The 25026-nt window shown below is 39.1% G+C and overlaps 4 protein-coding genes across 7 annotated transcripts; all 4 read right to left on the reverse strand.

Annotated features, from left to right (window-relative positions):
• Positions 1-1149: 1149 nt before the first annotated feature.
• LOC103450991 (probable serine/threonine-protein kinase At1g54610) lies at positions 1150-6071 on the reverse strand. Of its 3 annotated transcripts, none has more exons than XM_008390410.4 (8): positions 5827-6071; positions 4965-5400; positions 4316-4600; positions 3886-4203; positions 3431-3658; positions 2860-2960; positions 2162-2279; positions 1150-1842 (listed from the first exon to the last, which is right to left on the reverse strand). In XM_008390410.4, the coding sequence occupies exons 2-8, from the start codon at positions 5334-5336 to the stop codon at positions 1504-1506; spliced, it is 1761 nt and encodes a 586-aa protein (XP_008388632.1). In that variant the 5' UTR covers positions 5337-5400; positions 5827-6071; the 3' UTR covers positions 1150-1503. The 3 variants fall into 3 exon arrangements, with proteins under 3 accessions (XP_008388632.1, XP_028945951.2, XP_070666151.1); XM_029090118.2 differs by having other exon boundaries at positions 1150-1845; XM_070810050.1 differs by lacking the exon at positions 5827-6071 and having other exon boundaries at positions 4965-5806.
• Positions 6072-6724: 653 nt separating this feature from the next.
• On the reverse strand, positions 6725-10840 carry LOC103450990 (probable nucleolar protein 5-2). Its single transcript, XM_008390406.4, has 9 exons — positions 10447-10840; positions 10021-10121; positions 9791-9832; positions 9399-9578; positions 9118-9282; positions 8352-8552; positions 7588-8085; positions 7382-7516; positions 6725-7306 (listed from the first exon to the last, which is right to left on the reverse strand). The coding sequence occupies exons 2-9, from the start codon at positions 10096-10098 to the stop codon at positions 6947-6949; spliced, it is 1659 nt and encodes a 552-aa protein (XP_008388628.2). The 5' UTR covers positions 10099-10121; positions 10447-10840; the 3' UTR covers positions 6725-6946.
• Positions 10841-12100: 1260 nt separating this feature from the next.
• On the reverse strand, positions 12101-16328 carry LOC103450989 (double-stranded RNA-binding protein 3-like). Of its 2 annotated transcripts, none has more exons than XM_008390405.4 (4): positions 16001-16328; positions 14776-15023; positions 13841-14060; positions 12101-13634 (listed from the first exon to the last, which is right to left on the reverse strand). In XM_008390405.4, the coding sequence occupies exons 2-4, from the start codon at positions 15019-15021 to the stop codon at positions 12454-12456; spliced, it is 1647 nt and encodes a 548-aa protein (XP_008388627.2). In that variant the 5' UTR covers positions 15022-15023; positions 16001-16328; the 3' UTR covers positions 12101-12453. The 2 variants fall into 2 exon arrangements, with proteins under 2 accessions (XP_008388627.2, XP_008388626.2); XM_008390404.4 differs by lacking the exon at positions 16001-16328 and adding an exon at positions 15279-15949.
• A 4909-nt stretch (positions 16329-21237) lies between these two features.
• Positions 21238-22596, reverse strand: LOC108174724 (uncharacterized). The gene has a single exon (XM_070809197.1). The coding sequence runs from the start codon at positions 22594-22596 to the stop codon at positions 21238-21240; it is 1359 nt and encodes a 452-aa protein (XP_070665298.1).
• Positions 22597-25026: the final 2430 nt, after the last annotated feature.

Here is a 25026-nt window from a genome sequence, read left to right on the forward strand (position 1 = left end):
TAATTTGGACAAAAAATGCAAACTGAAATTTTGACAAAAGATGCCGTCTCGGATTTAAAGCATATGTGGGTTGCTTTCAATTCCACCATTAAAACCCATATCGTTTGTTTTTAATATTTGGTGGTAATTTTAGGTGTTTAATTCTTTATGTAATCCCTATGATTCCTAAAAAATGAATATGAACATAGAAGCTTGAATAACGTAGCAAAAGCAAGATTAAATAATTATCGATGTCGTCAAAATTACTAAAACAATAAAAAATATGAAGTCTTACCTCATATGAAGCTTCCGAAACATCGATTTCATGTTTCATTCGTCAAAATTAATTTTTCCCAATCAACATGTTTGTTGTTTCATTGATTAGGGTTTTGTTCAACAATGGAGGGTTGGAGGGATTTTGATAGTTGAAAAAGACAAATAATACGTTAAAAGTGATTTGGGGTGTATTTATAATTTTTTTTTATAAACCTAATAAGGTCAAAATTGTCATTGCATAGTAGGGTTAATAAATAATTTAATATTAAATTTTAATATGAGGTGCATTCAACATTTTATGAGATGCTAATATAAAAATCCAAAAATTATTATTTAGGGTCAACATTCTTTTTAAATTTTTAGGGCAAAGAATTTGTTCTTTCTTTATTTCTATATTGCCTTTCTGTGGTTGCCTTAATGGAGGGGTGATTTCTGCAATTTCTACCTACCTTTTTTACTTTTTACACACTTGTTATTTTTTTATATTTGATGTTTTTTTAATTTATTTGACCTGTCGGTCAAAATTGAAAAGGTTGAGTGAAGAATAAAAAAAATTATGCATAACATCACTCAATTTCAAAATTTCATCTAACCTTCTGAACCAACTCTTGAATTGGTTAGATAAAGCTCGAGTTGACAAGCAAGTGCTTACATAAATAAATAAAGGAAAACTAATGAAAAGAGTTTGAAAACTTTGAGTTTTAACGATAAGAACAAAATAAAAAGTAAAGTGAATAGTACCAAGATTGACTTTTTAGTGTAAAAATGTGATTTTTTGTTAAAGTGAACAGTACCGGAAGTTTTTCGTTAAAGTTCCCAATAAATAACCGACACCTCATTTGATGAACAAAACTTGACAAAGAAGTTTGACGTATATAAAATTGGAGAAAAAAATAATAATCAAGATGAAGATATACATAATAGAGACAATTTCTCTCACCAATCCACCATCCAACAAATTGAAAAATGAACAAACAAACAAAACAAAAACAAAACGATATCTCGTAAATATTGGGAAAGAAAAAGAAGGGAATTGGGATTATAAAATTAAAAAAAAAAATTGTATTTACCCCTGCATTTCTAATGAAACAATTACACTATGCTAGAAGAAGCTGGGGCAGATAAACTCACTCCGGCACCAAATCCAAACTCCGAAACTCAGGATTGTAAAGAGGCATCCAACATTTCGTGATTACGTTCCCGAACCTCGGGAGTTCGTAATTCCGTTCCCATCGTATGAACTCGCGTTCAAGCCACACTTCTCTTTCCTCTAACACGAGCATCGTGATGTCTCTCTCTATGGTTTCCTGTAAAGGATTTTGAAGTTTCTCGCCCATCGTGTCCAGTATGTTTCTTCCGTCTTGGACCACCGGCAGAAGCAGGGTCGACCAACGGACCTGACCAAGCTTGTAGTGACTCTTTAGGGTAACTGAATGAGGTTGTGCTGAAAGGAACGTCGGGAGGAACAAGGGAGGGATCAAAATGATGTGAAGATCCCAAAGGGTAGCCAACTGCCCCATCCTGGTGCGGTGGAGGAAACTTTTCGCTTTTGCTCTTTGCATTTGCATGCGTAATTAGGCGCCTTCTCTGCTTCAGAAGAAAACTGACTTGTTAACGTACTTATAAATCGAGACCTGAATCAAATAACTAATGCCAAAGTCGGGCAAATGGTCATTTCATGTGTATGCATATGGACGTCAAGTGCACTAAATCGCAACTCATTTACGTCTGGAAAACCACACAGGTTAATCTCATTCACATCCCAGCAGTATTCTTAGATAAAGTGATATGTAATCTAGAAGCATATGCATGTGATTGGCTAGCGAAAAGAAGGATGTTTACGTAAATGGAACTATCAAAGTTAAAGATGACACAATAATTGATAGAGGCAACTTATTAGACATACATCAATATTGGACTGAAGCTCGGCATTGGCTTCTGGAGCTGGCATACCCCTAGGACCCCGTTCCCGTGTGCGTGTTTTCTTTGGACCATCAGCCTGGGCTCTCCCAGCAGCTCGCAGTCTGCACAACCACCAACACTATGCTTGTCAGACATCACCCATTATTAGAGATAAGAGCGTTTATGAAATTAATTTCGCTTATGGTGGTTGAGTATCCAAACATAGCACTATTTCAGAAATATGTCATCAGGACAAAAATATACCAAAAACAAGTCCTTTGCCAAAATAATATACTAACAAGAACAGCATTATCAAATTAACTACAAACATTTCGAGGTAGCAGGAATGCATGTTTGCACTCGAGTGCTAATGCAACAGAGAAAGAAAGAGTGCAAGAGAGCGAGAGAGATCCCAGGGAAATTTTACATACACAGCAACGAAAACCAGAAAATGAATAACTTTAGACAAAAGAGGTGTTGTATTGACATATTTACAATTTTGTCCAAAGCTCCATATAATAAACAGATAAACTAATAAAAACCTTACGGAGTATGCATACGATCACACAACTTTATTATACTCGTATCCTCAAAGGTCAAGGGCCCAAGGCTCTAACAACATGCATGATTTATTCTAAAAAAGCAGTTCATTAACAGCAAGATATCAGAAGTTGATGGAACAAAAAGTCAACAAGACTATACCTACGAGCTTCGTCGTCCCGGCGTTTGGCGTCAATTTCTTTGGTTGGGGGATACTTTGGGAGGCTAGAAGGTTCACAAGCATAAGGCTCTGATAGAAAAAACTGCAAATGAGGAAAGAAAGAGAAAAACAGAGGATGTAAGACATTTATCGAAAGGAATTATAAGAACTGCAGATATCCATCAACTAGTACACACAAGATTGTCATCGATGCAGTCATGGATTGACATATGGACCCAATTAGCATAACTATAGTCTAAACACTGAAGTGATGGTTAGGGCCCACACTATGAGATATCACTTGCACACCAATTCTAGACAGGCAAGTAGGCGACAGTCTGATTAGTCTCATTAACCATTCCACACTCCAAAGTCCGAAAATAAAATAAAGGGAAGGGATGCAGAAAGTAAACCATCAGTTTGTTGAATCTAAAATTTGACAGGTCAACTGTCAAGAAACCAAGTTTTGTCCTGATTGATTATGTTGGTAGAGAGAAGTAGAATACATAGAAAGTAGCCATACAGTATCAAGATCTTGAAATTAGAAAACAAGGTCATAGTGTAAGAACTCACCCCACTGCTCAATGCAGCTGTGGCTGTCTGACGTTCTGCTGGATCGATTGCAAGAAGAGTTTCAATAAGGGGCAATGATGATGGGGGAAAATCTTTGAATGTCTCTCTTATGCATCTTCTGTAAGGCTCCCGAGGCCTAAATAGAGTTGCATTAGGCAACTTTGCTTTCCTCCAGTATTCATCTGAAGGTGAACCACATAGTTTGTATATCTTATGTAGTTGCTCCACCTACGCGAGCAGTAAAAATGTGAGATTTATACAGTTGCGAGAAACCCAAAGACGTCCTCATATATGTTATCATCTCAGCATTTTAAATTAAAAAACAATGAAAAGGGGATGGAAAAGGTTGAAACCTCAAACATATACTTTAACCAACAGAAACTCAATCTTATGAAAGTAACTAGAAAGATGTGCGCGTTGACCATTCCGGCTCAAAATGAGAGTCAACAAGTTACCTCAGTACGACCAGGCATGATAGGCTTCCCAGCTAGTAACTCTGCTAAAATGCAACCTGCACTCCAGAGGTCCACACCCACACCGTAATCAGTAGCCCCAAGAAGAAGCTCGGGAGGTCGATACCATAGAGTAACCACCCGACTAGTCATGGGATGCTTGTGATTTGGATCAAAAAAAGAAGCCAATCCAAAGTCGGCAATTTTAAGAACTCCTCCATTGTCAATCAAAAGATTTGATCCTTTAATGTCACGGTGAAGCACACCACGGTTGTGACAGTGCTCAAGTCCAGATAGTAGTTGATGCATGTAACATTTTACCTGAACCGTGAGATGCATCAAATTTCGAAACATTGGAGAATTTACCATAAACCATGTACATGTTTAAATAAGTAGTCAAAGGATTTCAAGGTTTAGGGAAATACTGACTAACCTGAGATTCTGTGAATTTAATTTCTGGGCTTGCGGCAAGTCCAGCTAGATCATGCTCCATGTATTCAAACACCAGGTACAAACTACATGACATCCTCGATGTAACCAGACCCTCCAACTTTACAACATTGGTATGATCCAGTCTCCGCAAAATAAGAATTTCTCTAGCCATAAATCTCACACTCTCAGGTTCCAAATTGTCAAATCTAACTTTCTTTAGGGCAACAATTTTCCCTGTCAACATATCTTTGGCCTTGTACACATTACTATATGTTCCGGACCCAATCTAACATTAGGGAAAAGAAAATGAAGGGGATCAATATTATGCACAAAAAGAGTACATAAACTAAGAACATAACATTACGGTAAAAATATACACGAAAAAAGACTTGACCCAAAATTATGTGATAGGCATTGTTCAATTAATTGCAAAATTGTTTATAGCCACCTAATTTGTGATAGGCGTTCCCAATAGGAAAATTATGAAGAAGGCATCTCAAATGATCTGGCTTATCACATTTTCCCTTCAGTTCATAACAACGACCATAATTATGCTAAATTCGGCAAAACCATCTTTGTCACATCATTTAAGGAAAGGAAGCAAGAATCACAACATCAACCTCTCCATCAAAAGAAGAATGAAAACTTACCTTATCAATTTTCTCAAAAGTGTCTGCTTTCCGTGGAGTCCACCCATTGATCGCCTCCCCACACGCCTCAGTGAGCCAGGGTGGCCAGCCTGCTGCCACCTGGGCGCCACGCGATTGCTTTGGTACACTACCTGACCTGGGGTTTGGCTTCGATCGCCTTCTCTCCCCCCTCGGAGGTTTCTCACCTCCATGTCCATTTTCCTCCTTCTTGCCCTCACCCCCACCAACATGAACCTCGGCGTTTTCACTATCTACCTTCTGCACCACAACATCATCCACCTTCCTAGCAGATTCTACACTCAAATCTCTCCTCTGCCCCTTTGGCTCAGAATCGACTCCCGAAGACCCTTCTCTGCTAAACACACAGCCCATTCTTGAATCTAAGCTTCATCTCAACATGGTCAATGAAAAAGCCTCTTCCTTTACAATTTAATCACTACAAAATCAACCAATTTGCCAGCACACATGGTCAAATTAAAAACTACCCACCAAAAATCTACAACATAAACACCCAACAACCACAAAACAACTACCAAATATCAAATCTTTCCACTAAAACACATACGATTAACATAACCCAGTAATCGAATAACCATAAAAACAAAAAAAAACCAACAAAAGGGCAGCTAAAATTCACAATTTTGGAACTGGGTTTCTTCAAGATACACTAATAACTCAAAAAATATTGATCTGGGTATTGAGAGAGCAAGTAAAAGAAAGAGATTCTCCTGAGAAAGTGACAGACTTGTCCTAAAGAAAGAAAGTGAGATTGGAAAAAAGGAAGTGGTGTATATATATTAATGTATGTATGTATATATATATTGAGAGAGAGAGAGAGAGAGAGAGAGTTAAAAAAACTTACTGTGAATTGAGTTGAATCTGTGATTGGTAAGACTGGTTAAGGTGAGGTTTTGTTTTGGAATGGAGTACGGCGTCCTTTCTGGGTGGCTCGGACAAGAGGACGAATAAAAGGAGCAGCAGCAGCAGATCTCACTATTTTTCGTTCAAGTCAAAGCCGACAACCCCCTTTTCTAATCTTCTATCCCCCTCTCTCTCTCTCTCCAAACAAATAAAGCAAGGAATCGATTTATATTACTAAATTTCTGGGCAAATAGATTATTGTTATTGTTATTTTATATTTATATGTTTTGCGTGTAGAGTTTATTTAATTTATTTAAAAAAAAAAAAAAAAACTGATTAAATTGAGTACAAATTTCGTAAAAGAAAACATAAGGGGTCTAATTTTTGTTTTAAAAACACAATCTTATCTTTTTCGAATTTTGATGTTTAACTTAATTGATTAGTTATTTTACAAAGTCTTTAAAGTTAGCTCAAACCACGAGAAAATACATAGGAATTAAGTTAAAACGTCGAACGTTTTCAATGTTTCAAAAAATGTTTACTTTTCTTAAGATCTATTAAGTTCTTTGAGATTGATTACTCTCCCAAACAATTTTGAAGTAGATTTCACAATTTGAAAATTTTCATTTTGTACTTATTTTCATATGAGCAAGGTCAACATATTAATTTGCATTTTACGCGTATTTAGAAGGACCCTTTTCAAAAACCAACGGTACATCTGGACTCTGGACTCTGCCAATTGCAAAGTATCCCAAGTTTTCTAAAAGGCGACGTAATTTGAGTAAATTACACTTTGCACCCTCAAATCCGAAAAAAAGTCTAAAAGAAAAAAGACTTCTTATACAAATGCAAAGTGAATAAAAAGTTGAGACTTCATGTTTTACAGCCGGAAGAACAAATCAAAATTGCAAATTGACATTGCAACAATTCTCATTGACCAACTACATGCAACATTTTTGTCCATAAGAAATTAGAGGTTACAGAACTGCAGAAGCAGCTTCAAATGACCACAGATAAATAAAAACAACATACCCAGATTTTACATATAGAAAAGTTGTCACTGATTGCCTAAAAGTTGAACAAAATTTGCCGAGTCGTTCGCTACAATTTTCCCAAACTCATCAATCCTTGCTCTTCTTCTTCTTCTTTTTCTCTTTCTTCTCGCTTGGCACCTCCGTTTCTTCTTCCTCAGCATGCTTTCTTTTCCTCTTCTTCTCTCCCGCATCTTTATTTTCAACCACAGCAACTAATTCAGCATCCTCAGCCGAATGCTTCTTCTTCTTCTTCTTTTCCTTCTTTGCAGGCTCCTCAACTTCTGGTTCCACATTGGCATTTCCGTCAGGCATGTCCTCGTCATCAGCCTTCTTCTTCTTTTTCTTCTTCTCTTTCTTATCTTCAGTAACAGGAACCTCGGCAGTTGGTTTCTCAGTATTAGAAGGTGTTGTTTTCCCAAGAACTGCATCTGCAGCAGGATTATATGCCTACAACGAACAAAAAAGGGTTCATAATAATCAACTGACAAACTGAAATAAACATCCACAAGAAAAATATCAGACCTTGGCAGCAGTTATCAATCCTGCGGCTCCCTTCTTGCGATCCTTGTCATAGACTTCAATCTTTGGTTTGCCTTTAGCCGACCCAGCAAAGTGACCCAATTCTCTGCCTTCAAGATTCCTTAACCGTGCTTCAAGCTGTGCATATGTTTCTCTATAAGCTGGAGCGCTCAAAATGTTAAAAGGAAATAATGAGAAGCAAGAGATACCTTCTGATAATTTTCCACTCCCATTGAGTTATCTTGACTGTCTCCAAGAGCATCAACTCGAATTGCCAATGCAGCTTTACTAGCAAGTGACCGAGAAATTTTACCCTTCAGCTTTGGCGCTGCTTTACCAATCAAGGATGCATGGTAGATAAGTCCATATTTTGGTGTTGCGTGCTTAGTCTTCAGTGCTCTGAAAAGGGCCTTTTCAGCTCCAAGAATCTGAACTGTGCTCCCAGGCTGCTTTGCAAGGTTCAACAAGCTACCACCATGGGAAATGAGGCGAGCACCGACGAGCTCTCCAACAAGAGCAGTCAAATTTGGTGCAATGGTGTTCATCCTATTTTTCAAATAGTCATATAGCTGAGCTCTGTACTCAGAGAGAGAAAGGACTTGGTCACAGAGTTCTTTGATGTTCATCAAATCAAGTTCACTAACTTCTGTTCCCATGGATATCATTGCCGCATCCTTCAATTCAGTTTCAACCTCCTCTGGCAATATCTGTTATGTTTGGACCAAGAACAATGAGATCCATTATCAGCATCACCATTCGTTGCCTTATATCAGATATAATAAGATTACTACCGTTAAATATGTTATTATAATGGATATAATGGGTTTACTACCAAGAAATAGTATGATGATAAAAGAAGGCACCCTTTAGGCATAATGAGTACTCATCTATAGTAACTGGATCAAAAAGAATATTCAATCATATATATAAGGTCCATATAATGGATGGAAGCACATAAATCACCAAATCTTACCTCGGAGAAATCAAGCTTTGCAGCATTAGAACGGTAGCCCATCAGCTTCACTACCTTGGCATAAAGGATGTTGTCCTGTACAATCTTAGCAAGCTCTGGAAAATGCCAGCCATACCATTCTCGAACCCTCATTGCATATGTATTTAACTCTTTATCAAGATCATCAAGCAAACCAATGGCTTGAATCACCATTGTATCAACCTGAAACAGTAACTTATATTAGGGCCACTGTACATTGATGAACCACAATATAGAGTCCTGAAACATATAATCACAGCTAGCAAACTGATTGTACTTAAAGTCAGCTTGGAGCCCAGAAACATTCATTTACTGTATAGAAAACTGACAGAATGTCATTTCGAGTAACTTAACTCTCATTTTACTGAGTTCAGTATCAGTCCTTTACACCAAGTAAGAAAAACCAACAAACTGATCATATGTTTTCTTGCTGTTCTATGACAAGTATGCAGAAGAGTAAAAACAACACTGCAGGAAACAAAGAGAAGCAGAACTAAATGCATTTTCGGCCTTTTCTTTTTTCTAGTAGAAAACGAAAGCAGGTAATGGAAATAGAGCCACATAAATTACAACACATTGGTGGTACATATTTGAATGACCAAATAATCCTTTCCTCCCAAGGAAAGAATACATTAGGCTGAAAGAACTTTAATTATGTAATATAATGGTGTATTACAACAAAACAATGCACCACCCAACACCGATACCTCCTTTCTGAAGAGAAAAAAATGTAATCATAGCCACACACCTTATCAGCACTGAACTTGAGCTTGAATCGAGATAAGCTGTGAGATAAACCCAAGCTCATTGGCGCCAAATCTTGAACTTGTAGACCGGCTATGAGCTCAGTCAACTGAGCTCTTACACCTCTCATCAATTCCATCACAGCATTGTTGTGAACACAGTCTATTTTCTGCAAGAAATTAAATGCTCGACTTAAATAATATGAAGCATCAAAGCATCATATTACTACAGACCCAAGATCTCACAAAAAATTCCAACTTTCATCAAAACAGAACAGTAGCATACCAGTTTTTCCTTAATTATATTTCCAAGCTTAGAATCGGAAACAGCCAGCGTCTCACCACTGCAGTGCGCTTTCAAAAATTTGCGCAGACCTTTGCTGGGTTTACTGTCAATCAGCAGGGTTGCCGCTTCCAAAGCTTCTGATGTATTCTCAAACTTGGAGAAAGCTTTCAGTTTCACAACCTAAACCATCACCATATACAGATTAAACATATAACAAACAAAATGCTCAAATCAAGCAGATAAATGAGAAAAATCATTTTAAACAACTAAGAAAACCAATCTGGAAGTAAAAAATGCACGGTGCCAATATCATGTGTAACAGCAATCAACAAGGATGTGATTTCGGTATAAATTAAAATGCATATACATATTAGATACAGACTGATAGATACCTGTCTAGCTTTATCTGCACTTGAAAAATCCTTCCATAAGTCCTGCAATACCAATTAATACGGGAAATGCAATCAGACCCAACACTAAAAATAAATAACAGAAGCACCGATGTAAACCCGAACTCAAAAATTAGATTTTTTTTTTTTTTTTTTTTTTACATTTTGCTTCATTCTTCTCAAAAACAAGACAGATAACACATGCATAAACACACATTTACGCCCGCAATTACCTCAACTTTGGAGAGCTTCCCTTCATCCAACACTTTAAATAAGGCAAAACCCGCCGGAGTTTCGAACAGCACGAGCATTTTTCCGACTCCTCAAAACACACCTACACCGAAATATAAAAAAACCAGAATCATCCGTCAGATCAATCACTTCTTATAATCTCACACCAACTCCAATAGCAGTGAAAAGAAAAACCCACAAAAATTTCCTACCAATACACCCAAAAATCCAAACAACCCCAAAATCTTATGCAAAACCCACATCACTGATAAATTTTCAAACTTCAAAATCCATACTTTTCACAAGAACAAACCAAGCACACACCAATATCTACATGCATATATGTGTTTGTTGTGCGTGTGTAGATAGAGGGAGAAAGGGAGAGAGAGGGAGAGAGAGAGAGAGAGAGTAAAATCTTAAAGTCATACCTTTTCCTGTGTTGAGCTGCGTCGGAGAGAGGAAGAAGGGGAGGGACGAAGCAGAGAAGTGAGGGTCTAGGGTTTTAAAGGAGACGACTTGTGTAGAGAAAAAAGTTGTATATTTATACAGTGGTTTCTATAGGTTAACTGACAAAGATGCGCGAGGTGTTTGTGAGAGACACCTGTCGCCGACGGGGGTACTTTAGGGGTTTCAGGTATCTTCTGTGGGCATATTTGTCCAAATAGTCGAAGTACTTCGTTACGTGGCAAGCATACAAGCCGGGTGCAGAACTGTTTGGTGTAGTTACATAACACTTGATACATTAGGGTTTTTTGGGGGTTTTACACCTGTGCTCAGTCTCTTGTAGATGTAGGGTTGAAATTGGATTGAAAATTCTGGGCCGGCCTTTGAAAGGAGAAATTCTAATTTCTGAAGGCTGTCGAGTTTATCGTTATTGTAGCATTCCAAATGCCACAAAGTCATGTGTGCATATAACCTTGGATTAGTGGTCCTTTATGTTACAATAGCGATAAATTCGTTCCACGTAAGTCTTTATTGTTTTTCAGTTTCACCACACATATGTTGTGTCTTCGACTCACAAACACACAGTTTGTTCACCTAAACTGAAAAATTTATCCTTTGATCGGAATTTTGTGGGCTGCACGTTTTTTTTTCTCTGTTACCAAAGTCATCCACGAGATTCGAACCTATAATATCTCACTCACAAGTGATGGAAAATTTTACTAGACTATAATAATAAGTAGGGGTGGGTTCAAAAAATCGAAAACCAAAAAAAAAAAAATCGGACAACATTAAATTGAAACCGAAAAACCAAAAACTGAAAGAAAAAATAACCGAAAACCGAAAAAAAATCGAACCCAAAAAAAATGGAACTGAACCTTATTGGTTCGATTTTTGTTTTGGAGGTTTGGAAACCGATCCGAACCGAACAAAACCCCTTTACACTTTATGAATGTATGTCCATGATGTTTTTTTGTGAAACTTTGTTGCCAAGTTTGAAACTAACCTAAGGCTTTTTCAAGGAGCATACTTGGTTCAAGTAAGGAGGATATTTCATTGGTTATAGTGGGAAGTTTTTGGAAGACTTTGGAACTTGGAATAACTTCTCTATTCGTTTGCTTTTTGAATGGATACGGTGATCATTTTTTTTTTTTTTGCAATTGAAGCTGTTGATAGAATATGATTAGTTTATATAATCTTGTATATATACAAACTACCTTCCCACTTTCCACCTTCCCCATTTTCTTATTATTAGTCTACAAATGCAAGCCTCTTTTCTAAATTTCATATTAAAAAAAGATCAAGTTTTATAAAATTTAAAAAAAAAACGAAACTGTACTGTACCGAACAAAACCAAACCGAAAAAAAAAAATCGAAAGAAAATTGAACTGAACTGAACCAAAGTTTCGGTTCGATTTTGGTTTTGGCGAAAAACCAAACCAAATGAAACCGAACCCACCCCTGGACGACTACATGGATTTTAGTTTTCATTTTGCATATCATTATATATATATCCACTTCGTTTCTCCTCTCTATGCTCTCTAACAAAAACAAAAACGGTTATCAAACGGGCTATAATTCATTAGAGACAAAGTCGGCGTGGAGCATGACTGATGTTTGTTCTTCCATTCGCACTGAATATTTGTATACTTCAAACACAGTTTTGTTGAATTAATGTAAACAAATAAAATTCAACATTCCCTTTAGATTATACCTACGATGCATGACACACGGACACGGGAATATGACACGATATAGAAATACGTCAAATTAACAAGAAGAATGGTTGTACGACCACAAGGGAATATGACACAACACAACACGGGAATACAAGGGAATACCACCATGTCCATGCATCGTAGAATTATATCAAGCTAGTTGTCTAACAACTTATGCCAGTAAATATTTCCTCACAAGATAAACTATTCAAATCTATCAGAACTGCTGTATTATGTATATTTGGAATTTCGGATTATATATGAAGCTTACCAAGCTCAACGTTCTTTTGGCATGTCGTCTCTATTAGCATCCTTCTTCTCCATCTCGGGTAACACTCTCTCCTGGCTGGGACTAGGCATTTTTCTTGCTGGTGGAGCTGAACAAACTGGTACAACTGATCTAATTCGAACAGCAGGTGCCATGAAGCTAGGTCGCAGTCCTCCCAGTTGCATTCTTTCAGGCAATTGTGCGGCTGAAGATGAAGGGATCCCAGTTCTCATTCTTGGTGGAGCGGGATTCCTGCTTGGAAAATTTTGTGGTCTAGACCCCGGAGAGGAAGAGGGCCTTACAGTTCTGATTATTACAGGTTCGGCAGCAGATGGCGGTCTTAGAATTCTAGCACTACTTACTCTTGGAGGATTTTGGGGTCTCAAATTGGGCCTACAAGAGTCGAAACCACGAGGATTCTGTAATCTAAAGTCAACTGGCCTAAAACTAGAATCCATGATTCTAGGGTGAGCATGTCCAGGCTGCCCAGTTGGGTTGTTGCATTCCAGCTGAAGGTTTCCAATTTTGCTTTCTAACTCTCCTAGGTTCTGTTTCTCAAGCTGAACTTGTTCCTGGACTTCAGCGCCACTGTTTCCGGGACTAAAGGGATCTGAAACTACGGAAGGAGAGTACCCGGGTGATTCTTCTGGCTTTTCTTCCTGTATCTCTCGAATAGTCACCGTGGACTTGCCCCTGATTGGCGGGTTAGGAAGCAAATGGTTTGAGAAGCAAAATGATGGGCCTGAGGTAGCAATTGTAATTCTGGGTCCTGCTGAGGTCGGCTCTTGCTCTCTTGCTGGAAAGTATAGACAGTGATCCGGGCGAAGCACAGATTGCATAAATGGATATATCTGAGGAATAGATGGAATAACTGGTGAAACAGGAAGTGCCAGCAGGCGATTTTGTTGCTGTAATAATTGCTCTTGCTGCCACAATTCGTACATTGCTATTTCAGGGGAATAATTAGAATAACCCCAGTTATAGATTTGCAAAGGATATAAGCTTGGTGTTGGCAGAGTGGATTTCTGGAAGATGGGAATGTATGTTTGCTGTCCATGTCGGCGATCATTTTGAGTATTAATAGACTCAGATGGCCGCAAACTTCCAAGAATACGACCAATAATGGCTTGTTCCTGTTCTTCATTGCCTCTAGGCTCCACCGAGGAAGAAGATGAGTCACGTTGAGCCACTGCATGGATAACATACAATTTACATATATAGGACTTGTCTTCGATGGAATGCATATTTGGGAAATTTCATTGATTGAGTTGGCAAGCAGCCAAAAGAAGGAAATAAAAATGCATGCAATCTTCAAGGGAAACCACAAAATGCTTGTTTGCTAGTGCACATTTAGAAGAAAGAGCAAAAAAAGAAAGATAACAGGAAAATGCATACATCTTTTCAGGGCTGCCCAAGCAGCCATTGCAGCATTTTTCTGAGCTTGTTTCTTTGTCCTAGCCGGTTGCCCAGTAAAGCTCATTCCTGCTAGCTCAACTGTACATGAGAACACAGGCACATGGCCTGGTCCAGATCGAACAGTTGTATAAACAGGAAGGTTCAACCCAGCTCTGTGAGCAGTCTCCTGAAGCAAGTTCTTATAAACCCCCGTTTCATCCTGTGCAGCACAACACACAATATAATTATTCAACAACTATTTTCTGTGGCAGTTTGCATTAAGTTAGGGATGAAAAAAGGAAAATTCTGGACAGTAAAAGTAAACAACATATTAAGAAGGTATCAAAGAGTCATTCCATTTAAATATAGAGTCCATCGAGAGGAGGAAGCAAATGCTAGTTAGTTTTAACCGGTTTTCTTCTTTTCCTTCCTGGTTTTCTGTAAAACTAAATTCTTTGAAACCTTAATCTATCTGTCACAAACAAACTCCCGCAAATGCAAGGTCTAAGGATGATTCAACACGCACAGCCATACCCCTCTTTTGGGAGAGGATTTTTCTGCAATTCGAATTTGTTACCATCTGGTAGCTCAAGGCAAACTGTACTGTTGTGCCAAGATGCACCCTCATCAATTCTCAGGGTAGTTTCCAGGAAAAAAGAAGAAAGTAAAGTCTTGGAACATTTTTCCCTTAACAGTTCAATGTTATGATTTTAGTTTTGTCTCTGGGGGTGGAGGAATCTGCACTCATCGACTATTGGATCACACGTATAAACCACAACAGACCTATGGTAATTAGTATTAAAAAATTAATCGTTACTCCAACAAACAAAAAGAGAATCATGAACATATCTACCTGAAACTAACAAATTTTGAGCACATAAAGAAACTGTTGTTACCAAAGTAAAAGAAGTAAAGCACTATAATATGCTACTAACCAATACTCTTGCAGCCAGTGCTCTGGAAGGGCCTCTTTTTGCAAGTGTGTTCAATGCTACCTCCGCTGCAGCATGCTCGGCCTGTCTAAGAGTAGGGCAGAATGTAGGACTTTCAAAAGTATCTCCGTTGAAGTTGACAGTTACTTTGAATCGAGGAGCATGATCTGGTCCTTCCCGAATGCATGAATAAGATGGCAAATTGAAGCAACTTCTCTGTGCCAACTCCTGCAATTGGTTCTTATACATACCTGTGTATACATGTAACATTTTATGCAACAATTATAAACGTGTTCTGATTTCAACGACTGAGAGACAGAGATTTCAAATTTCAAACTATACAAAAACTGTCCACATACCAGGAAAAGCAAGCCATACCCAAAAACAAAAACATCCCAATTAAAAATACCACAGAATAATGCTGAATTCAATTCTTTCTTACAACCATATTCCATAGCCATAATTTGTGATTTTAATTATTTCATGCAAGGGCTTAGAGCTGTAACCTCGCAGCACAGCAAGACCATGGAAAAATGCAAATTCACGAACAAACACACGCCTTTCACGCAAACTAAAGCCAAACGGGCAGTTGTTTGTGGGCATTCTCATAGTTAGAGCAGCGTCTGGTAAAGAACTCGTCCGGTTTCTCTATAAGCTTCCTCTTTCCAAACACCATAAGAAGTCAATTCTGAAATTCCATTTTCAGCTTGCATTTTGCATCTTCAAAATACAAAATGAACCAGGCACCTAACCACTTTCCATTTTTCATTGATCGTCAAATTAATGGAAATTCTCAATTTTTACCAAAAAATTAACTTAAAAGTATCCCAAGAAACCATTTTTCCACAAAAATTAGGTCTTTCCCTTCTGAAGCATTCTCAGCAGAAAATTATATCCAAATCACGAAATATACATTGAGCTAAATTAGCTCAGAAATAAAAAATTCGGAACACAAAAAGGAGTATTTTTTCCATCCCTTTTTTTCCATCCATTTTTTCCAAATTTTTTCAGCAACCAAACGGAGGTAACCCAATAACGATATCCAAATCCCACATCAATCCCAAACCCAATTAATACCCAGGTAATCAGAAAATAATCACAATAATTCCAATTGAAAATCAAATGAGCTCAAAAACAAACAATAACCAGCTCGGAAAACTCGAAATATGTCGAAACAAATGCGAAAATTGATCTGGGTAAGAGCCAAAAGAGGAAGAAAACCACTCACCTTCGCGGCCCGAGAAAGTGACGGAATAAAAGGGTGAGCAAGAAAGCGAGATACAATACAATACAACACTGGCGGTATGGTAAAGTGAGGGACTTTTGTTTTGGATTTTTATTTTTTTTCTCTCTCTACTTTCTCTCTCGTCATCTGCCGACGGAAGGAGCTACAGAGGCTCTGTAGAGAGAGAGCGAGCGAGCGAACAGCGACAGTTCTACAGTTTCGAGCTCTGTCATTTTTATACGGCGGAGAAGGACGACATCTGACGCGTCGCCGTTTTGTTAGTTACGGTGTCCAGCTCTGCCTACTTGGATGAGCAATTTTTGGGTGTAACCGACACGTGTTACAATTTCTTTCATAATATAACGTTTTTAAGAAGCGGTTTGATAATTATTTCATTTTCAAGTTTTAGTTAGCATTTTTATGAAAACTGAAAATTAGAATCTTATACGGTGACTTTTTTTTTTTTTTTTTTTTTTTTTTGGGAAAACTGGAGATATCATTCCAAGGCAACATCCAACAGTACACAAAAAGGGTCCAGTTACAAGATTAACACAAAGCAAAAGTGGACCCAAACCAAAGCCCGGACCAACAAAACTAGAAACCATAGAGCCCAAAAGATCAAAAGAAGCCCTGGTCTACTGCGTCCACCGCCTCTGCTACGGTGAACCACCACGAGAAGCCAGCCTTCACACCGCCAACCGAGAAGCGCCTAGCCAAGCGCAGTAGGCTGCCACAAGCACCTGTTCGAACGCAGCCACAAAGGGGAACGCTGCCAACAAGAGCAGCAAACAATGAGAGAGTGGTGGTGTGGTGAACACCCAAGCCAGTGAGAACACCGGAACTCTACACACTCTCCCGAGAAGCCGCAACACATCGCGGTAAACCGTGACTGCTGATCGAATAGGAGATGGGTGAAGAAGACGAACGCCGGGGGGTGTGAGGGACAATCCAAATCGAGGTGGGGAGCAGAGGAAGACAGCAAAATCAGGGAAGAGAAGAGGAGACAAAGGGCAGGAGGAGAGACTGCCACCGCCCCCAGCCATAGCTAGGGACGACAGCTCTGGATTGTGGCAAGATTGGAGACACTCACACAACCGTGAGAAGGAACTCTCAGGTAGAGAGGAGGTCTCTCACGAGGGAGAGAAGGGATCCGGATCCTAACTATTTTTAGTTTTTATAAAAAAAATTAACCATTCAGGGCCAAATTTAAAAAACGTAGTAGCAAACAAGATTTCAATTTTTTTTTAAGTGAAAATAATAACATAAAACGAAATAAATATCAAACGGTACAGGCTTTTTATGTAAAGAGATTCCCATTTTCTTCAAAAAATATGGATTAGATATGGGACCTACTCCATATCGAACTTTAACGATCCGAACCGTCTATTTCGTAAGTTTCGATTCATATATCATCCTTGCAAAAATTCAATTCAATCCGAAATCATTTGTCTATTTAATTATCAAAATAAAATTTCATTGTTTCTTATATAACAAAGTATTCGTTAATTTCTTTGAACTCAATTAGATGTCTTAAAATTTTCCGATTTGGGCTATTATTTTGTAAGAATGATCTATGAGGTGCAACTTGAAAAATAGACAGTTCGGATTGTTAAAGTTCAATGTGATGTAGATCTTACAACTAATTCTCATTTAAAAAAAAAAGAAAAAGGAATCCCTTCCCTTGAAGGTTTCCTCAAACGGTCATATATTTTAGAAGTGAAACGTATCAATCATTTCATCTCTCCTATTATAACACGTACAGAAATATATTACCTGACAAGTGTTCTAGGTAGACAAAATTTCTCCTACTTAAATAAATTATATTGTTTGCGAAAAAAAAAAAAAAGAGATTCTTTTGTTAATTAGTTATGGAAAGAAACGGTCGAAGCATTCAAACCAACCAAACCAAATCAATTAAAGCACTTTGGTTCGGTTTTCATACTAACAAAATAAAATCTTGAACCAAATCGAACCAAACTGCAATTATTTTTGTTTGGTTAAAATTCGGTTTTGCTGAGGCTAATTTTATTATTTATTAGTACTTTGGCATTTTCTTATTAGTAATGTCTCCAATCATATTACATAGATTCAAAAGTGTGTAAACGTAAGGTTGAAATGCCGGAGACGCTAAAATGTCTTTATGAATCTTTCCGGTTCCCGAAAGATAGGTGTAAGGACTACCTGTGTCAATGACAAAACCGCCGCTGCTGTCGATCCTCATTCTGAACAATGCATGATTTATTTTACGGCGCTTTCCGGCGAGACTAACTCCCAACACATTGACATGGTATCTGGGAATTCCTACAAGCACTATCCGCGTTGTCCAAATCGAAGAAATGTATACGTTCCCTTTCGTGTAGCCCATGACGGTAGGCAGTAACAGAAGCTGCATGTTTGTCTGATGAGCTTGTTGCGTTAGGACAGACCGCGGCCCTGCCCACAAGCCAAAATGGTCGGCTAGCAAATTTTTAGGTCCATCATTTAGACAGAAAGTTATGTTCCGGTTATGACACGCCCCGACCCTGATATTCTCCGAATGCCAGAATAGACGCGTGCTGGCCGACACCCAAGGGTGACGAAAGCCATTAATTGATACAAAAGCTAAGAATAAGAATTAAATAAGGGTTAGAAATTTAAAAACAATGAGTTAATAATTTTAAGAACGTGCTCAGAGCATACAACTAAACCTAATCACTAAAAAGAATTAAGATATAATTGAATGAATAAAGAAGTGGGTCCTACATCGAGAGGATCCGAAGATGCTGCTGCGGAAGTGTATTCACGCCGGGATTAGGTGCCTTGATTCTAAGTCCTGAATGGGGGCGCAAAATAAAGGTGAGTGGACCAAGTTTATATATATAATAATAATAAAACAATTATAAACATACTAACCCCCAAAGTTATATATAATGAAAACTACTAGCATAATAAGTGATGGATTTAATAAAAATCCTAGCATGCCAAAAATATCTCAAAAGCCATAACGCGGAAAACATCATATAAATCATCGCGTAAACATCTCGTAAATCGTCTCGTAAACGCGGTGTGCTGCTAGTAAGATCACCGAATAAATATAACTCCCGGCCCAATGCCTGCTCCGTGGTCTCTGCGCCCGTAGCCAGAGATTACCAACTCCCGGCCCAATGCCTCTTCATGTCCCTCAGCCCGTAGCTAGGTATTATTTCTCCCGGCCCAAATGCCAACACCAGATCCTCGCCCCAGGCGGCATAGTGTCTACTAGGTACGCACAAATATTTACGCATCTCATAAATAACCACTTCATAGCATAGGTTACCGATCATCGTCTACACTATAAAGAGGGGTTTAAAAACATGTTCTAGCATCCTATCGTCATCTATTAGATAGTCTATCAGGTCATGGTTTTTATAGAAAATACGATATATTAAAATATAGCTCAATATAGGCTAACAATTAATTCCTCACCAAAACACGAGACGATATTCAATAAATTCAGTAACAGGATTGATATAAATCAATTCACAAAATTCGTAGGCATGCTAATCATTTATGCAATTACTATAAAATCATGTAATTTTAGAAGGGGTCCACTCACAGTACTTAGTTGCCAAAAGCTGCGCCACTAGCGAAGACGGAAACGTCACAATAAATGCCCCTAAGCACATAAAGAGTCCAATAAATAAAACTATATAATAGCAATTGAATTTGGGAAAACGGACATTGGAAACGGATTCAAAACGTTGAATTACCCTAAGAAGGGTCCCGGACGAAAACCCTTTTAACCCAAAAACCTTAGAATTCCAAAACCCAATAGATCCTAATCCTATTTAACCTAAACCTTAATCCGGATTTCAAGCCTAAAACCCGTTTGACCTAGTTTGACCGTTGACCCCCGGTCAACGTTGACTATATATATGAACTTGGTCCACTCACCTTTGTTTTGCGCCCCCATTCAGGTCATAGAAACGAGGACTACGACTGGACGTACGAGGCATTCCCCTACCAGTAGCACTCTATCACCCACTTGTGTGATATCTTGTAATGTTCTTTCTTTTTGTAAATCTGGTTTTAGACTGTGTCTGGTTCATTCTAGACACTTCCTTGAATGTTGTTAATTACTCTTAAATTCTGACGTTATTCATGAATATTTTCTTCTAATCATTACTCTTATAATCAATTAATGGCTTTCGTCACCTTGAGTGTCGGCCAGCACGTGTCTATCCTGATATTCTTCGAATATCAGGGTCGGGCGTGTCAGGTTATCATAGCCACAACCAAATGCTACTGGGTACTTCAGACTGGTTTTTATAGAGCTTGGGAAACCGAAGATGTCAGTTAAAAACCAACCTGTGGTGTTGCCTCCGGTGAAGGTATAATTTAAACTGTGGAGACACAATTTATTGCTACTACACATTTTCGGAACACAGAGTGTGGCTGCAAGGTAAAAAATGGAATGTCGAGGAGGCAGTTGGTGCATCTGGCGCATTGAACCTAAGTCTCATCAGCGCCGGAATCCACCATTAAGTAAGGTTTATACTGTCTTCTTGAGCTGATAACGTTTGTGACACATAGTAATTGCTAAGGGCACCGGAAATGTAAGGCTGTGTTCCATTAGGGGCACCCTCAGCTGACCTCATGGACATGAGATTAAGGACTCGATTTCTTGATCTCTCTTCCCTTATGCGATGCCCTTGTTCTAGAGTTAGAATTTTCGGGAAGAGAACTGAATCAATCGGGGCGAGCTTGATGCTGAAACAACAGGTTCCGATGGGAAAGGTGGTGGTGAAAATGTACACAAGGAAGGCTAGTAGGGCATTGCTGCAGACTAAAAGTGAAGCCTTATTTTTTTTTTTTGTTTTCCTTTGGTTTGGAAGTATGTGATTAATTAGTAGACGTACTACTACTTATAACCTTGTATATCTATTGTTCTGTTAGATTTGCAGTTAATGTATTTTACTAAGAGCGGATTCTCTTGTAATTTAATGGAAATTAGCTTTTAATTACTTTATAAGATCATAGCTTTGGAAACCAGAATCCACATATTAATGGCTAAAGTAACAAGCACACATAGTTATTCCAGGCTTTGTCGATACAAAAGCTTTTTTTTATGATCGTGTAGTCGAACATAAGCGGATGACACACGTAGAGCAGCTAGATTAGAGCAAACAAACAGATGAAAACAACCCGAGAAAATCTATATATATTGGAAGTTGGAGGAAGCATAAAGCCCTTTTGCAGCATCACATAGTTGCGTGAATGTTTTATGTTGTTCGTGGCCAAGATGGCGCATTGAATGTGGCATTTCTTTTCGTAGCATCCGTGGGATACTCGTCATGTTTTGGCACGGTCGAGTATTGAGAGTATTGCGGCGTAGTAGCTGCGGCAGATGAAGACATTACACTCTCCTTCAAGAACCGTAGGGCTGTCTCTATGTCATCTGTTGCACTGCTGAGTCTGCCCTCACGGCTTGGCGGAGTCCATGCTGGACGGCTTGGTGGTGGATTCCATGCTGGACGGCTTGGCCTAGGCTGGTGGCCACCATTTGTCACTGTGTTTGGTCCCATGTCACTGTAATATTTGGGGGGGTAGTCATCATGGTTGTCATTGCGAATGGTGTTTCCGTTTGGCTTGTAGGATGTTTTTTTGTTGTAGTCACTATAGTCACCATAAGTATCATTATGTGCAGCTTTCGGGGCTGGTTGATGCCTATTTGCACGCTGGTCACGGCTTGCTTCAGTCTGGACTTTGGTCAGGAAATCACCAACTTCTCGCGGATAATCATCTTCAGGGCTGGAAGGTCTATGCAGCTGTTGATGATCAGCTGAGTAGCCATAACTTTTCACGGGACTTGAAGGCTTACGAGGGTAGCGATCACCAACAGCATAAGTTTTTGGGGGGCTTGAAGGCCTACCAACAGCGTAACTTTTTGCGGGGCTTGAAGGCCTACCAACAGCGTAACTTTTTGCGGGGCTTGAAGGCCTACCAACAGCATAACTTTTGGGGGGGCTTGAAGGCCTACCAACAGCATAACTTTTTGGGGGGCTTGAACGCCTACCAACAGCATAGCTTTTGGGAGGGCTTGAAGGCCTACCAACAGCATAACTTTTGGGGGGGCTTGAAGGTCTACCAACAGCATAACTTTTTGGGGGGCTTGAACGCCTACCAACACCATAGCTTTTGGGGGGGCTTGAAGGCCTACCAACAGCATAACTTTTTGGGGGACTTGAAGGCCTACGCGGGTATTGATCACCAACAGCGTAACCATAATTTTTTGGGGGGCTTGAAGGCCTATGCAGCTTGGGATCAGCAACAGCATAACCATACCCTTTCGCAGGGCTTGAAGGAGGGCTAGAAGGCCTACGCCAGTCATCAGCATACCCGTATTCGTTTGCAGGTGAGAGAATACGTTCATGAATAATTGTCTCAGTTTTCATAACATAGCCCCCTTGTTGCTGGAAGGGAGCGCAACCAATGATTGTTCTTCGTGTTCCATCAGCACCAACGATGATTGTGCGGCACTCATCATCTGCATAGCTTGTCTTGTTCCATTTATTGGTGTGTGGTCCTCCTCCCGTGCCATTAGAGTAACCAGATCTATAGTTGTGATCATAACCAGCCATTATTCAGCCCAAAGTTTTAAACTATATGATTTACTTGGATCTCTAGGACTTCTTTCTCACCTGCAACATTTGAAGCTTCTTTTGTTTATATAGAAGGTACAATTATTTTTACCTTTATATCACATATGCTTCTCTCTTTCTAACGCATTCCAAGATTCCTTTCAGGTTCTTCCATTGCGAAAACAGTTGAAAGAATCATATTCCCGCCAATCCATGGATTTCGACCTCCATCATCTTCCCTTCCATTGACTGAAATATTTTCTTCCGTTAAGACTAGGGTAACTTGAACTACAAGATGAGTTGCGGGACCATTCGGTTTCAGTAAATGCAGAAAAATCAGTAATTGTGGGAGCATAGTTTGAGTGACTGCTGCACTGAAATGTGAGAAATCAAAAAAACATACGGTTACCAAAACTTTCTGTCGAATATAAGATTGTGAGCCTTTTTAGAAAGGTTGAAGAATCGTGTTCTGCTCATACAAGGAATTGAGACCTCCATTAACAAAATCTTATTCTTTCCAGCGAAATCCGTATGCCATATTCCATCGAGCACTTCTCAAATAATCTTCGATTCTGGGGTTGATTTCGTGTGAGGTTAGGAAGTGGCCCAACTACTTACAAGCACATATAACGTCCCTCATTTCCCAGACGTAGGATTCATACTCTCAACACAACTCTTTACGTGTGGCGAATTTTCAAGCTTAGCACGTGGACAACACAAATCGGGTGACGTGGAGCATGTATGGCCGTTGACTTCACAAGCGGGACAACCTGCTCTGACCATGAAGAAGCTTGAGAGGAGTAACCCAACTACTTATTGAAAAATATCAATACTCAGTATAGTAAGAATGCTCGAATTAATAAACTCAAAATCAATGAATTAATGAGTGAGGCTACACTTTGAATGTATAGAGTTACAAGTGATCAGGTTGTTACAAAAGAAAGTTATCTCTAATTACAAATAATTCAAACATACACAAGAGCTAATCAACTGTGGAGCAGTCGTAGATAGAGTTGAACTGTGGTAATTATCTATCTGCTGGAGAGTTTGAGCAGAACACTTGTGGAGAAGATCAGGAAGCGAAAATTCAAACTGGCTTGGCTTATCACTTATAAGCACATGCAAGGTCCGTCATTTTACTAATTTGTGATTCATACTCTCAACATATACAAGGTTTTGTATTGACACAGACTGGTTTGGCAAGATGTCATCAGTAGAGGTGTAGTTACAAACTCATATATTTGTTGTTGTGTACGATCTGCAATAAGGGAAATGATTTCTGCATGTCAGAAATAAACAAGTGCGTAGAAAAAGAAAAATAGTGTGCGGAAATCACTTCCAATTCAATAAATGTATTTTTACTGCAAGGAAATTCTTTTTGTCTTGCATTCAACATCTATAATATTTTTCTCCTTCTTACAATAGAGGAAGCGAACCCGTTTCCTACCCTAATCCGAGTCCATTTCCCAACAACTCTTACTACTTGAGCTAACCGATAGGGAAAAAAAAGGAAACACAAATTCACGAAATTACCACAAGGCATACATGCCATATGTACAAGTACAAAGAGTACACTTCCATGTCTTACCATGAAACTAAACAGAAGCAGAAAACACAGACAGATAGAGTGGCTAGGTTATACCGATCCAACGGACGAAAATGGCCTAAGAAACGCCATACATCGAAGCCGAAGCATAGAGCATAAAGCCTTAATTAGCATCACATAATTTACTTGTATGAATATTTGTTCTTGGGCTTTGAACTCTCCTTCAAGTAGCAGGGCCCTGTCATCCGTCGGAATGCTGAGCCTACCATCGCCTCGAACTGGAAGCGAAGCTGCCAGTAGTGAGCCACGAGTTTGGCTTAGTGCCGTGGCCACTACCATTCGCTGTCACGTTAACTGCTGGCTCCCATGGCACCACCGTTATGTTTGCGTTGTGCGTGTAGTCATCATAGTTGTCATTCTTAACGTGCAACCCCATTGTATCACTTTGATTAAGGTAGCCGCCATAAGTTCTTGCCGGCTCAAGTCCTGTCATGGAGGGCTTGACGGCCTATTACGCCAGTTGTCGCCGGTGGCACAATCCGTTAGATGTGAGGTTTTATCACAAAAGATATCGGTATTAGTTGAAATGAAATTAGGATATTTAATATCTTCTTTTCTTAGAAATACGGTCGACGTGGGATATTTCATCAGGATGAAGTTAACAAAGGTGGGTCTAACATGTTCAGTAATGATCGTCTCATGTTTTATAAAGTACCTCCCAGGTTGTGCGCCAGCAATGATTGTTCTTCGAGTTCTGTCAGCATCAACGATGATTGGCCAAAACTCATCCGTGTCAGCAGCATACCTTGTTTGGCCCCACTAGTTGGCGTACGGTCTTAGTGAAGAAAGTTAAGGTTCCATCATAAAATCGTAAAATCAATTGG

This window comes from Malus domestica, chromosome 12, assembly GCF_042453785.1.
Source record: "Malus domestica chromosome 12, GDT2T_hap1".
Lineage (NCBI taxonomy): Eukaryota > Viridiplantae > Streptophyta > Magnoliopsida > Rosales > Rosaceae > Malus > Malus domestica.